We start from the raw sequence: 15912 nt of genomic DNA, 5'->3' as shown, positions 1-15912 counted from the left end.
CAAAAGTTCATTGAGCATCTTTATAACCAGTGTTTTGAACTCCACATCTGTTAAATTACTTGACTCCATTATATCTGGATCTCTGTTCTGTTCTCTCATATGGTTTCTGCTTCTTTGTCTTCCCATATTGGCTGTCTTTCTGTGTTTATGTACTAAGCAAAGCTCCTAAGTCTCCTGGTCTTATATAGTGCAGATTTGTGATGTAAGTGTCCAGTGGCACAGTCCTGAGAGGGGTTCAGCTGCAGGCCAAATTTAGCACAAGCCTCTACCCCTCTGGGGCCACCTGTCAAGATTCAGTAAGCAATCCACAGAGATTGTGCTTATACTTGCCTCAAAAGGCCACACCAGAAACCAAGGCCAGCTGCCTCCAGTGTGAGTCTAGGTGCTGCTCAGCAAGACTCATATGACTAACTGAGGATATATCTGGATGTGTCTTGGGTGGGGCCCGAGTTGGAGGAGGCCAGGTTTCAGGGAATTCTCTGGGTGGAGTGACCTCTGTTATCCAGTTTGATGACCTCACAGCTATGGTCATGCTGTGTCCACACACTGGGAATGGGGAGGGCTCATCAGAGAACAATGGATACCACCGGCACTTCTGTACCAAGGGAGTCTTGCTTTGACCCTCTCTCCGACAATATCTCCCTGTAGAACTCTCATGCCCGCTGTGCACAGCTGAGTCAGTACTGGTACTCAAAGTGAGCAGGCTCATCCTGCAAAACTCTGCTCTTGGACACGGCCCCTTTAAGAGGTTTTGCTGCCCTGCTGCCACAGCCTCCATCTCACTCAGCTGCTCTGGACTTGGTCATCCCACATCCTTACCCCGTCCTACCTTCTGCCATTGCAGGGCACTTTCTTGGATTTCTCCCTAGTTGTATGGCTTGTTCATCTAGATCCCAGGTGATTTTTTTTTGCTCTTGCTCCTTGTATCCGTCACATTGATTTGGTCATTGGAGGGATGAACAGAGCCTCTATTGTATATGCCATTTTGAAGCACCCTTCTGGAAACCTTTTAAATAGACTGTCATTGTATGCTTCTTTCAGACCTTTTCCTACCCCAAGCCCCAGAGTCTCAGAGACTGTATGCTGCCATTAAATATACTGTGGTTTAGTAAGACTCAAATAAGAAATTGAAGAATTGACTTTCAGTAATGCCACCTTCTAGGTATTCTCTACAAATCTTCACTTTCTCATTATAATTTTTGGATAAAATTCCTGTCTTAGAGGATTGATCTAGAGACAAAACATTCTGTGGTTTGAAGGTAAGGATATTGAATATTTAATAAAGTGGATAAACCATTTTGTATGCTCTGTAAGTGTCTGTAAAAAAATCTCCACTAAAGAATTCACAATGTGCTGAAGTTTACCTTTCAGAAAAGAAAAACTGGTAATGTTAACAAATTTTTATGGCACTCGAGGTCTCATATGGGAGAAGTTTAATACTCACAAAACTGGGTAGGTATTTGGGATGAAGAATATGCCTCTGCATGGGAAATAAAAGATCTGCTTCTTATTTATTCTGCTTTTCACAATTTTTGACTTTTTTTTGGCATCTTGAACCAAAGGTTTTCTAAAATTCCAAAGTTCTTTTCCTTTTACTACAAACTGTCCAGAGCATTGGCTCTTTAGATTATGGAGAAGAAAAACAAGGACAAGGCAAGGATACCTACTTACTAGTGCAGGTCCCTCATCATACTATAAAAGAAACTGAAGCTACTAGAAATAAAGTATGTGTGGAAGGGATTAAAGTCAATTTGTGTGTGTATGTAATTTACACACTGCTTGTTTTAGCTGAAATTATTTAAAACTATTAATTGGATTAAGAAAAGGAATATATAGTAAAAAAGATACCTGAACAACATGTACCTCTACCTTTAAAAGAGCTTCTAACCATCTGAGAATCACTGAAAATTCTGAACCATTTTATTTATATTAGGTTTTTCCTCTTCTTTTTCATAATTTATTTTTTCAACTCTTCTATTTTCTCCACAGAGATATTGAAGTTCATTTACTCATCTATGTTGATTTTTAAAACATTTATTTTTAATATGATAAACTATAAAATTTAAATTGGCACCTTTTAGGTAAAACAAATAAACTGCCTCCAAAATAAGTAGCTGTCAAGGGGAACTAGTTTGATTCTTTATTCCTTCTTGCCAAAAGCCACCTTTACCTATAGAAGAAATGTAATTAAATTTTATATAATTCATATAACAAGTCATTTTGAAAATCAAAATTTTAAGAAAAAAGATACTTGAAAACATTTCCCAAAAAGGTAAATTAACTTAAAATACAGAATATAGTAACCAAGTACTGTGTTATCCTCTCATAATAAAGAAATAATAGAAAAAATTAAAATAATCAAAGTAATGGTGGCCAAATGGGATGTGTGTTGGGGGCTGAGTGAAAAAGGTGAAAGGGATTAAGAATATATAAATTTCTAATTATAAAAATAGTCATGAGAATGTAAGGTATAGCACAAGAAATACAGTAAATAATATTGTGATAACTATATGATGCCAGATGTATACTAGACTTAGAGAGATCACTTTGTAAGATATATAAATGTATAATCAGTATGTTGTACATATTATTGTATGTTGACTATAATCAAAAATAAATCTAAAAAACAAAATATAAATATATGAAAGTATTATAAAATAAAAATTTAACTATTTCAACCTAAAAATTATAAGTTGATGAAACAAGGACCAAATATTATTTAATCTTTTGCATTTGCATTAGAATTAACTGTTAAAATTGTGTCTAACAATGACCCAGATGAGTTCTTTACTTTAACAATTCATGTCTACTTCAATTTTATGGTCCCAGATATCAAGACATTGGCTAACATATTACCATTTACTAAATAATTTTTTATTAGAAAAGTGATACAAACATAACATTAACATATGTCAGTATCTTATTTTCTTTAAATTAACTTACAGGTATAACACAAAACATCAAAATTTTAGAGGTACTTAAGATTTTAAGTGAACAGTTTAACATAGATTGCCAATTAAAAAGTTTCTGTTTTTAACCACCAAGCCCTGTAATGGAAAGCAGAAGATAGCAATGCACACATAATAAACCAATAACCCAAATCACAAAGAGATACAGGTTGTTATTACTGGGAATCCATAACGTAGATGAAGAAAGTAAAATAAAAGGGTCCAAAAAAAGTAGATTGAAATCTAATCTATGTCCATAAACACTGCAATACAAACGAGTTGATATTATTGACCACATGTATTTTGAAAATTATTGTACCTTAGGCATTGTAAGAGATCAACTGTGAATGTGGACTGGACTTCCAAAGTGACACAAAAAGGTTTTCTGAAATTGCACTTTTCTGAAAAAGCAATGAGAAAACAGTCAACACTGTCAGAATTAATTTTTCAGAACTCTGGAAACTAACCAAAGTTTGTAGTAACTGTAGAGCATTTATTAAAAAGATAATAATCAGGTGAATCTTGGTAAGAATAAAGAGCTTTGTGGCATTTTAACTTCCTTATTCCAATCACTCATTGCAGAGCTTCATTATCACCTTGAAAATGAGTTACCTAGAAAAAAAATGATAGCTGTGAAAACCAGCAGACCAGAAACTAGTGAAGAGTGCAGACTGGGCTTGGAGCAACTCTAAAAGCTCTTTGACCAGAAAATTATAATTATTTGGTTTATTTGGCAATCCCCTGAAAAAGTGCATTCGTAGTGCTCGTCATTATTTGACATTACTTAGACATTGTTCACTGGGAAAACCCTGCCCTGAGATATTTATTGAAAACAATTAGCAGTAATTGTTTAAGATTCCAGCTACCCGAGTTGGTGATACCAGTTAAGGCTAATAAGAAACTAAGGAAATGTGGGGGGAAAGTCTGATGAATAAGATATTAATAAGGGGCTTTGGAAAATTCCAATATACTTCTGAGAACCTAGAAGGGCACATTGCCATGCAGGGCTATGTACATGACCAGGAAAGATGCCTTAATGTCTCAGCTCTGGCTGATCTTTTGAGCTTGTAAAATAAGGAAGTAAAAGCTTACAAAAGAGGTGTAAACTGCCAGATCATTGAAAGATTCTCATAAAATACACACAGAACCCCATGGAAAAGTTGGAAGAAATTGTTTCAATTTATTTAAAGAATATCTACCCAATCATTAGATGACCACTAAGCTAAACAAGCAGAGACTTTATTGGCAATATTGACAAAAAATACAGGATTTTAAGAATTACGAATTACTATTGGAAAGTCACACACACAAAAACAACAGTAACAACTCAATAATAACAACTGTGATAATAGCAAACCCTTGGGAGGGATGGCAATCTAAGTTCAAGAGTGTATGATATGAAATGTCCAGTTTTAAACAAAAACTATGAGACATTCAAAGAATCAGGAAATAGTGGCCCTTATATAATAAAATGCACCTTCAGTAGAAAATTTTCCTGAGGAAATCCACCTGTTGGACTTATTAGACAAAAATTTGGAATTGTCGACTGCCCATACATTCAAAGGACTAAAGAAAGCCATGCCCGAAGAACTGAAAGTATGGTGTGTATCATGACATGGAGAATGTCAATGAAGACATAGAAATAATAAAGAGAATCAAATGAAATTCTGTAACTTAAAAGTGCAATAACTGAAATACAAAATTTCCTGAAGGAATTGAACATAATTGAATTTTTGAAGAAAGAATGAAAGAACTTGAAAGGTTCAATACATTTGAATCTCAACAGGTCAATTATTATCTGGTCTAAGGAACAGGAAAACAATAAAAGAATAAAAATGAGAAAGGTTCACAGTAACAAGGGTACCATCATATATACACGACGAGACTTCTAGGAGAGTAGAGAAAGAGCAGAAAGAATACTTAAAAAAATAAAATAAATTGAAATCTAAAATTTGATGAAAAACTTAATTTACACACACCAGAAACTCAGTGAACTCCAAGTAAGATAAACAGAAAGAGAATTAAATATCATGATTAAACTTTCAAAAACCCAAAATAAAAACTCTTAAAAGCAGCAAGGAAAAAAGAACACAAATCATACATGGGGTCATTAATGGATGATTTTTCATAATAAACCAAAACAAAAGGAATAATAAGTCATTACTAGATTAAATAACAATGACAACAGCAATGAGAACATAATTTGTCACTAGTAGATCTGCAGTACAGGAAATACCAGAGTTCTTAAGAATAAAATGAGGACAGTAAGAAATTAAGCACATTGTTAAAGGGAACTACCTAATTAAATATAATTAACAATACAAATACAGTTTTGCTTGTAATTCTTTTCTTCCATTTTAAAAGATAGTTTCATAAAACAATGATTATAAAACTGTCATCAGGCTTATAACTTATAAAGAAGAGAGGTATATCGAAACAAGTTTTTAATACTATTGAAATTAAGTTGCTATTAATCTGAACTAGATTGTTAAGATGTTAATTATATTTCCAGAATAAGAAAATAACTAAATACGTATTAAAAGAACAAGAGAATTAAAATTATATATGCATTTTATATGTAATAAAAATTACATAGAATTATATTTATTACATAATTAAAATTATATATGTATTTGAGCAGTATATCCACACATAAAAGAAAGCAGTAATGAAAGGATAAATGAACAAAAAATACTAAGATATATAATGAACACATAGGAATGATAGATACAAATTTTGTTTTGTGTGTAATCACATTTAAAGTAAATAGGTTAAACATTCCAAACAAAAACTATTAGCAAAAGGAATTTAAAAAATAATATCCAGGCATGTGATGATCTCAAAAGAAATACTTTAGAATTTTAAAATTTTTAACTTGGACATTATTTTTACTGTATGTAGTTTTAAAGTATATGTGATAAAGCATGAATTTAAACTTGATTTTTTTTCTGAAATTATGATGCTATTAAAATGACTTTTAAAAAACAAGTATAAATAAAATGTACATTAGATTAGTTTCAGGTGTACAACATAATGATTTGATATTTGCATATATTGTGAAGTGGTCACAACAATATGTCTGGGTAACATTCATCATAATACAGTTACAAAATTTTTTTTCTTATGATGAGGTCACATAAGATTACTCTCTTAGCAACTTTCAAATATGAAAATAGTATTATTATAGTCACTATGCTGTATATTATATCTCCATGACTTATGTATTTTACAAGTGGAAGTTTATACCTTGCGACCTAATTAATCCATTTTGTCCCCCCCAACTCTCACATCTGGCAACAACCAATCTGATCTCTGCATTTATAAGCTTTTTTCCTTAAACTCCACATATAAGATATAGCATATTTTATTTGTCTATCTTTCTCTGACTTATTTCACTTATCATAATGACCTCAATGTTCACCATATTGTTGCAAATGGCAAGAATCATGCTTTTTTCATGAGTGAGTATTCCATTGTGTGTTCGTGTGTATAATTATCTATAATCACAATTTCTTTATTCACCCATCAACAAACACTTAGGCTGTTTCCATATCTTGGCTATTGTAAATAATGCTAAATGAACATGGGGATGTGTTCATTTTTTACAAATAAATACCCAGAAGTGGAAATCTTGTGTTATATGAAAGTTTGATTTTTAATTTTTTGATGAACAGCCATATTGTTTTCCAGAATGGATGAACCAATTCACATTCCCACCAAGAGTGCACAATGTTCCCTTTTCTCCACATTCTTGTCAACACTTGTTATTTGTTGTCTTTTTTATGATAGCCATTCTAACATATGTGAAGTGATAACTCATTATGGCTTTATTTGTGTTTCTCTGATGATTATCTTTTTATGTACCTGTTGGTCATCTGTATGTCTCCTTTGGAAAAATTTCTGTTTAGTTTCTCTGCCCACATTTTAACTGGATTTTTTTGCTATTAAAATGTGTATGATTTCTTTATATATAATATATAATAATCCCTTATCAGATATATGACTTGCAAATATTTTTCCCATTCAGTAAGCTTTTTTTTTTTAATCTGGTGATTATTTATTTTGCTATGCAGAAATTTTTAAATTTGATATCATTACAATTGTTCATTTTTATTTTGTTCTCTTTGCTTTTTGTATCGGATTCCCAAAAAGTCATCGCCAAGAATGATGGCAAGGAGTTTATAGATTACATTTTCTTCTAGGAGTTTTATGGTTTCAGATCTTGCATTGAAATTTTTAACCCATTTTGAATTTATTTTTGTATGTAGTATAAGATATGAGCCCAGTTTCTTTCTTTTGTATGTGGATGTCCAGCTTTCCAACATTTATTAGAGACTATCTTTTCCCCATTGTATATTATTGCCTGTTTTGTTTTAAATTAATTAACCATATATGTGTGGGTTTATTTCTCGACTTTATTTTGTTCTGTTGATCTATTTCTGTTTTTATGCCAGTAGCATACTATTTGATTAATATAGCTTTATTGTATAGTTGAAATCAGAAAACATGTTGCCTCCAGCTTTGCTCTTCTTTCTCAAGATTTCTTTGGCTATTTGGTGTCTTTTGTGGTTCCATACAAACTTTAGAATTGTTTGTTCTATTTATGTGAAAAAATTGACATTGAATTTTGATAAAGATTGCATTGAATCTGTAGACCGTTTTGAGTAATATGGACATGTTATCAATATTAATTTTTTTGATCCACGATTATAAACTATCTTTCATTTTTTTGTTTTTCTTTTCAATTTTGTTCATCAATGTCTTTTGACTTTCAGTGTACAAGTGTTTAATCTCCTTAGATAAATTTATTTCAAGATTATTTTATTTGTTTTGATGCAATTGTAGATTTTTTTAATTTGTCTTCTAGTAGTTCATTATTGGCATAGAAACAACATATTTTTGTATATTTATTTTGTATCTTGCAACTTTATGGAATTTGTTTATTAGTTCTAAAAGTGTTTGGAGAAGTCTTTAGGGTTTCCTATATATAATATTATGTTATCTGCAAATAGTTACCGTTTTAATTTTTTTGTTTCAATTTTGGTGCCTTTATTTTTCTTTCTAACTGCTCTGGATAAGACTTCCAATACTGTTTAGAATAAAAGTTCTTGAGTTTAGAAAAAAAGCATTTAGCCTTTAATTCTTGTGTATGATGTTATCTGAGGGCTTGTCATACATAGCTTTTATGATGAGGTAATTTCCCTCTATACCCACTTTGTTGAGAGGTTTTTTTTTTTTAATCATAAGTAAATGTTGAATTTTGTTAAATGTCTTTTCTGTATCTACTGAAATTATCATATAATTTTATCTTTTATTTCGTTAATGTGGTTTATTACAGTAATTGATTTTTGGACATTAAACTATTCTTGCATCACTGGAATAAATCGCACATGATGATGGTATAATCTTGAAAAAATTTTTTATTTGGCTTGCTAATATTGGTTGAGTAACTTTGCACCTATTTCATCAGGGATATTGGCTTGTGATTTTCTTTTCCTGTGGATTCTTTGTTGGGTTTTGGTATCAAGGTAATTCTGACCTTTTAAAATAGGCGTAGAAGTGTTCCCTTATCTTCTATTTTCAAGAAGGGTTTAAGAAGGATTGTTATTATTTGTATGTTTGGGAGAATTCATCAATGAAGCTGTCTGGTCCTGAACTGTAGTTTGTTGGAAGATTTTTTGTTACTGATTTAATCTTTTATTAGTAATTAACCTGTTCAGATTTCTATTTCTTTATGATTCAGGTTTAGAAGGCTGTATATCTAGAACTTTATCTATTTCTTGTAGGTTGTCCAATTTATTGGGATATAATTGTTAGTAGTAGTCTCTTATGATCATTTGCATTTCTGTGGTATCTGTTACAATGTTTCTTCTTTCATTTCTAAATTTACTTAATTACTTTCTCTTTCTGCTTGGTGAGTTTAGCCAAAAGTTTATAAATTATTTTCATCTTTCCAAAAAACAAGGTTTGATTTCATTGCTCTTTTTTTTTTTTATCTCTATTACATTTACTTCCACTTTTATCTTTATTTCATTTATTGTACTTATTTTGGGGCTTCATTTGTTCTGCTTTTTCTCATTCCTTGAGCTGTAAAGTTGAGTTTTTATTTGTGATTTTTTCTTGTTTATTGAGGTGGACATTTATCTCTATGAACTTCACTCTTTGAACTGCTTCTACTGCATCCCATAAGTTTTGGCACATTGCATTTGCATTTTTATTTTCTCGATGCATTTTTTAAACTTCTTTTTTGATTTTTTCATTGATGCATTGATTGTTTAGCAACATGTCCTTTAATATCCACATATTTATAAAATTTCCAATTTTCTCCTCATAATCAATTTCCGTTTTTATACAATTGTAGTTAGAAAAGATATTTGACATGATTTCAATCTTTTTAAATCTATTGAGACTTCATTAGTGGCCTAACACATAATATATCCTGAAGAATATTGTCATGTGTTCTTTGGAAGAATGTGTATTATGTTTCTTTTGGATAGAATATTCTGTTAAACTCATCTGGTCTAATGTATTATTTAAGGCTCACATTTCATATTGATTTTCTATCTGGATGATCTATCCATTGATATATGTTGAGTGTTAAAGTCCCCTACTAGTATTATATTGCTGTCTATTTCTTTCTTTAGGTCTGTTAATATTTGCTTTATATATTTCGGTGCTCCCTAATTTCTTAAACATTGGAAAAAATATTACTGATTTTAGCTATTGATCCATTTTTTCTGTTTAATTAAGGAAAAACAAACAAACAAAAAAACCCAGGACTTCTCAAGGGTTGTTATCTATACTCACTCTCTAATTTATTTCTACTGTGTCATCTATAAACTCATTCCTATGAGTCCTTTGATTTTATTTCTTCATAAAAATTGCTCTTGTCAAAAATAAAAATGACCTCTGTGTTACCAAATCCACTGGCTAATTTCCAGCTGCCATTTTTCCAGACTTTGTTTTCTCTTCCCAATTCCTTGGCAACTACTTCTCTTTTCTTTGCTGCCTTTTTTTTTCTATTTTTTTTCCTATATTTTTATACTGTAAGATCCCAGGAATTAGCCCTTATATTTTTTTCTAAATGTCCTCATTATTTTGATCAATTTCGGACTATAGCTTTACTTGCGTACAGGCTGACAGATTCTAAATTTTTATTCCCACCACTGATTTTTTTCTTTACATTTATATGATCTACACAGCTATAAACTTACCCCCTTGTAATTCTAATTTGCTTTCAAATGCAATGTGTCCAAAACAAAAATCTTGATAGTTCATGCCAAATCTCTGATTCCCACAATTCAGTAAATGGCAAATTGTTTGAGCAACTGGAAGAAGAGATTTGCTTTTTACTGAAAATTCTGTTTAAATAGACAGCAATAGGACAACTCTCTCCTTCCAATTGCTCAACCATAGATCTTGGAGTCATCCTTGAATTAACTTTACTTTCAAATGCCACGTTATTGAAAATATTTATAACTTATCTCCCTTATTTTAATCTTATTCCCAAAATGCTCATTCATAACAGTATAGCCAGATTTTAAGACTTACACCAATTTTTGCCACTTCTCTGCTAGGAAATCTTCAGTGGCTTTCCATCTTAGCCAGAGTAAAACTCATTAAGGGTCCATCCATATGGCACTGGAAATTCTGGCCTGTGTTATTTTTTTTTATCTCATTTTCTATTAAGTACTTTTTTATTCATTCAATTTCAGCTACAGTAGCCCCTTGCTATTCCTCAAACACTCCAATGTCTCTGTCTCAGAGCCTTTGAAATGGCACTTCTGCCTGGAATGCTTTTAACGCATTTATATGGTTTACTCTTTTGTCTCCTTCAGGTTTTACCCACACAGCAATGTGGATTTTCTTGTCCCTAGCCCCTCCCCAACTCTGCTCTTTTCTGCTTTATTTTCTTGACTGTACCTATTATTATATTTAGAAGTATCATATTTAATATACTTATATGCTTATATTTTGTCCCCACCACTAAAATGTAAGTCCCATTAGTACTTATTTGTGTCTGTTTTGCTTACTATCATATTTTTTCACCAAGAAGAAGACTAGATGCATAGTAAACATCAATAATTACAAATTGAATAAATTGATTAAATTTGAAGAGAACTTAATATTTAATGAGATTCATTGGATTTAGAAGAGCTTTATTACAAGGAAGTAGTAAATAACTTGGTAGAAGTCATCTGTGGATGCTTAATAGATAGATTAACATGAAGGTCTAGGATTCACATTATAAATTAGTAAAAGAAGGTGGTAGTTATATAGAAGTAATCGTCTAAGCCTCAGGAGTGAATATGATTGTCAAACGTAATCATTTAGGCTGAGGAAAGATGAGCTGACATTGGAATCGAGAGTTAAACCTGAATACATCTCTGCCTCCTGCTTTCTTTTCTAAATACCTATTATTTCTTGCTTACCACTCAATTCTCTGAGAAAAGTTCTAAAAATTTTTAAGAGCCAATCTACATCATGTAATTGACATTAATTGACCAGGCATGAATAATTGAAAATATCAATCATTCCAAAATTTCTGTATGTTTAGATATTTGTTTTTTGATAAGCAAGATATAGTTTCCAATTTAAGAACAATGTGGCAGAATTATTTTTGAGAATTTATTTGTTATATTTTTGCCCAGTTACAACATTCAACAATATTTTCTCCTTCATGGAGAATAAATCACATTGTTTTAATTTTAATTTTTTTAGTAGTACACAATCACGTCTCATATTTTCAAAAACTTTCCCACTCTTTTTATATCTGGTAGACTTAATAAGTGTTGACACAGAAAAGATCCACAATATGCAGGAGAAATACGCTGACTGCATAAAGAATGAAATGCTGAATGGAGGATTTGGGAGTTAAGACAAGAGGAAACCTTTAATTGAACAATAACATATCATGGTTATAGTAACCGTCCATCGAAGTGGAATGTTAAAACTAAAGCTTCTGAAATTATTCTGATAAAGTAACTAAAATCATTTTTATGGAGAAGCAATTTAGGAAATTAAATTAGTTAAATGAAATATTTGCTATTCTCTAGGATAAGTCAACATGTGCTATAGGAAACTGGCTATGAAATACTAAAGTTTTGAAGGGGATTATTGGGGCAACATAGGTATTTTACCTATGTTGTACAAAGCTATGAATCTATGTTAAATTCTATTGCACTGCTATGGCATGACCAGAAAAAAATACTCTCAAAATGAATTTTTTAACAGTTCCCTAGCACATGAAGATACTAAAACATGTCCTAATTGAATGGGTACTTTTGATTATTTTCCATTGCTACATACTATAAATTGAAAACATTCTCAATAATTTACATATCAAATGTAATTCTGAGTTCTTTATTACAAATACATAATGATAAAACAACAATTTCATCAGCAATTTCATATGGTTTATAAGCCTCTATCCTCTTTAGGATAAGTTTATTATATAGGCTTCATTAAGCACAAATGTGTATTTGTCTTCTGATTCTCTTGGAATTAAAATATTTTTATGGTTTTTCCTAGAGACATTTGTGAGGTCAGCTTTTAAAATCAATCGAGTATACTGATAATGTCAACAATCAAGTACAACAATTTTAAACAACCAAGTAGAGCATTAAAATTATTTAAATTTAAAATTAAGGCATGAACTTTTTTTGAAATTGAATGATGTGGCTTCTAATGTTATAAAGATGCATACCTCCTTGCTTTCAGTATTTCATATTTAATGTTCTATGACAAATACTAGCTCATTCTAAAGTATAGTGGAAAATATTTTTAAATTGTCCCATTCTAAATTTATTATTTGAAGTGGGTATGAAGATGTAAAAATACTTTTTAAACAACTCCCATGTTTCTCTTTACTTATACTTTATTAAGAATAAAATCTTAATCTGGCCAAATAAATTTTTTATGCAGCATTTATCGATACTGAAGTTACTTCTGTGAATAATAAGAATGCTTCATTCTTCTAGCTCTTAAACCACCGTATTTTGAGGTAAATCTGCAATACATATAAAATTTATATATTAAACAAATATTTCTACAGTTTCCATACATTAGATATAATTGATTCTAGTTCAGTTTATTGCCCTTGAAAAAAAAATGTCTAGTTATTATCTAGTTGTCTAGTTATTATCAATTTTTTAAAGAAATTTATCTTTACTTTGTCTGACTCATTTCTCTTTTCAGGAGCTGGAATTTTCAAATCTATTTGCTGTTCTTCATTGCATTCATTCTTTCTTTGCTGCCAAAGTAGCTTGTTTGGACCCACTATTTTTAGGCAATCAGGCCACTGCTTCTGCTGCTCCCAGCTCTGCTACTACAAGCAAAACAAAGTACATGACTTGATACATTGAGCTTTGTATTTCCAATCACCATGACTATATAAAATTAATAAACATATTTCATTTTAGACTCTGAAGAAACATTAATATCAAGTCAACTGTAAAGTCAAATTAAAATTTCTGCTGAAAAAAAAGGTCAGAAGGAATTTAAAAAACATTTCTATTCTGGAAGGCATCTGTGAATAATCATAAAAGAGTAGAACAGCTTGTTTCTCACCTGGTGGATTTCTACCAGTATACTGCTTTCATCAAACCTGAAGACAAATAATAAATAATTTGAATTGTGTAAATAGTATAAAAATTGTAAGCTATGTACAAATAAAAACACCAACTAAATGGTTATTCTGTATTTTAGATTATTTTGTATGCAAAATTTACAGTGGCTCAGATCATAAACTAATGCCCTATAATTAATTGTATTATGGGTGACACAAGGAGGCAGAAAAAAAAATGACAGCAAGGACACTAGCATGCAAAAAGTCTCATAAAAAAGCACTTTAATTTATTGATTTAGATTTCTCTTGGTATTCTTATTTCACAATTTGACACTAGAACTGCAATTTTGTTCATCTTATTGTAAAATATTCCTAAACATTGCAAAAAGACAATAATATTGACCTCTGATAGACAAAATATGAATTGGACTAGCTCCTTTTGCATCACTGATACTAAATGTTTTACTTGCTGCCAATGTCAACCAAATATGCCAAAACGTATTAATTTAATTATGAACATGAACCTTTTGTTCTTCTCTTTATTTAAGGAGATTTATATTTTATCTAATGAGCTTTATTATTCTTCATACATTTTCAGTGTCCTCAAAAATGTTCATAGAGGAAATATCAACAAATGTAGTATAGAAATAATTCCTTGTACTAACTTTGCTAGCTAATTGTGAAATGAAATCTTTCTAGAAAGCAGTCTTAAACTATTACTTATATTAAAGTACATTTTTTTCATTTTTGTATAATGTTTTATGAGAAGATAAGGTGAGATATGAAAATAAAGTTCTAAATGTCTGTCTTACAGTGTCATAAAAAGGGATTATATAACACCAAACTATGTGGGTGATTTTAGGTATATTGTCTATGGAATGAAAATGTGAAAAGACTGAAAATTTGAAAGCATTGGAAGTGTGTGCATATGACTTAAATCCCACATATTACATAACTATTTGCATAACATGGAAAACATTTTGTCCTTCACTACAGTTGTTACTGAGATATGCTTTTAAACAACCAGCTATCTATTTAAAAAGAAAAAAAATCCTTTTTTTATTAATACATGTGTTCTTAACTAAATTTAAATTATATATTTCCTTGTGAAAATCACCAAGTATCTAATAAGGTGTTTTGATTTACCTTTTTAAGAAAAAGGAGAGAAAAAGTCACTCAAGAAAGAAACAAAATATAATTTAACATTATAATTTAAAATTTAACATCAAACTATTTCTATAATCATCAATTATCAATTTGCTTTGCATCTAATTAATTCTGAAGAATATTAAATTTTTAAAAAGTACAGTTTCATAATTTTACTTGGGCAAGTGTTAAGGTTGATCTAGGACACATCATTAAAAGAATTGTAGCAAATTTAACAATATGCTGTTGATATATATATATATATATATATATATGTTTTGATATAATTTAGTTTGACCAAAAAACTAAATACATATCTGTAATTAGGGCAAGACCGTGGAATTATTCCTCATGATGTATTGATTAAACACAATAGTCATTTGCAAATTAGAATCTCACTAAAATAGACTTCAGTAGGCCACTATTGAGCTTATGGAGAAAAAGTAGAGGGAGTTATCTACATTAGGATGTGAACCAGTAGCAGACAGCTCATTATTGAATCTCTGCTGCTACCTAGAATTATAACTCAGTGTGCCCTAACTTGGGGTAATGTTTGTGCGTCCACAGTGTGATAATCTGGTCCACAGGCAATATAAAAAGGGATAGTTAGCCAAAAGTAATAAAATAGTTTTAAAACTTTATATAAATGCAACGTAACCATTAAAAATTAATGTCTGATTATGTAAAAATCTCCATTTTAAAAATACAAGAGGATAAATTATTTAAACATCTTTTTTGTCATGTCATAAAAATCTAGCCCATGCTTATGTGTATAATGAAGGAAAAAGTGAATAATTAGATATGTATGATTATATACCTCCTTGTACAACACATATACACATATACACATATACATGTATGTATATATAATAAAACATTAACTGCAAATTATATTAAAAGAATATATTTCAAATATGTGTACTTAATATACTTTAAATTTACATTGTAAATTGTACCTTGGATTAAAATTTATGATAACACTATATTTATTTTTATACTATTGATAAAAAAGTCCTAAATTTCTACTTAGTAAGATTATTAGAGAAGCCACTTATTACAAAAATATTATTCTGATTTTTATTAATTAGCAAATAATATTTAACATTTTCTTTTACAGTGCAATGATTAGCCACTGTCATTTGTTATAACTTGGATTACTTGAATGAGGCAGTTTAAAAATGAAAAATACTCAGATAAATCTCTATTTCTCATGTAATTTAGGTTTATATGCATGAGATTTATTTATCAAAA

The 15912-nt window shown here is 30.3% G+C and overlaps 1 protein-coding gene across 1 annotated transcript in view; it reads left to right on the top strand.

Annotated features, from left to right (window-relative positions):
- Nucleotides 1-15539, top strand: part of SNTG1 (syntrophin gamma 1) — a 746957-nt gene extending 731418 nt beyond the window's left edge. Inside the window, exon 20 of the mRNA XM_036232864.1 lies at nt 13146-15539. Coding sequence (XP_036088757.1) covers nt 13146-13304 — 159 coding nt within the window. The 3' untranslated portion in view covers nt 13305-15539. The remainder of the gene's footprint in view (nt 1-13145) is intronic.
- Nucleotides 15540-15912: the final 373 nt, after the last annotated feature.

Source organism: Rousettus aegyptiacus, unplaced genomic scaffold, assembly GCF_014176215.1.
Source record: "Rousettus aegyptiacus isolate mRouAeg1 unplaced genomic scaffold, mRouAeg1.p scaffold_m13_p_15, whole genome shotgun sequence".
NCBI classification, from domain to species: Eukaryota; Metazoa; Chordata; class Mammalia; order Chiroptera; family Pteropodidae; genus Rousettus; species Rousettus aegyptiacus.
Note: the sequence above shows the minus strand (reverse complement) of the source record. Positions and strands in the feature narration are given on the sequence as shown.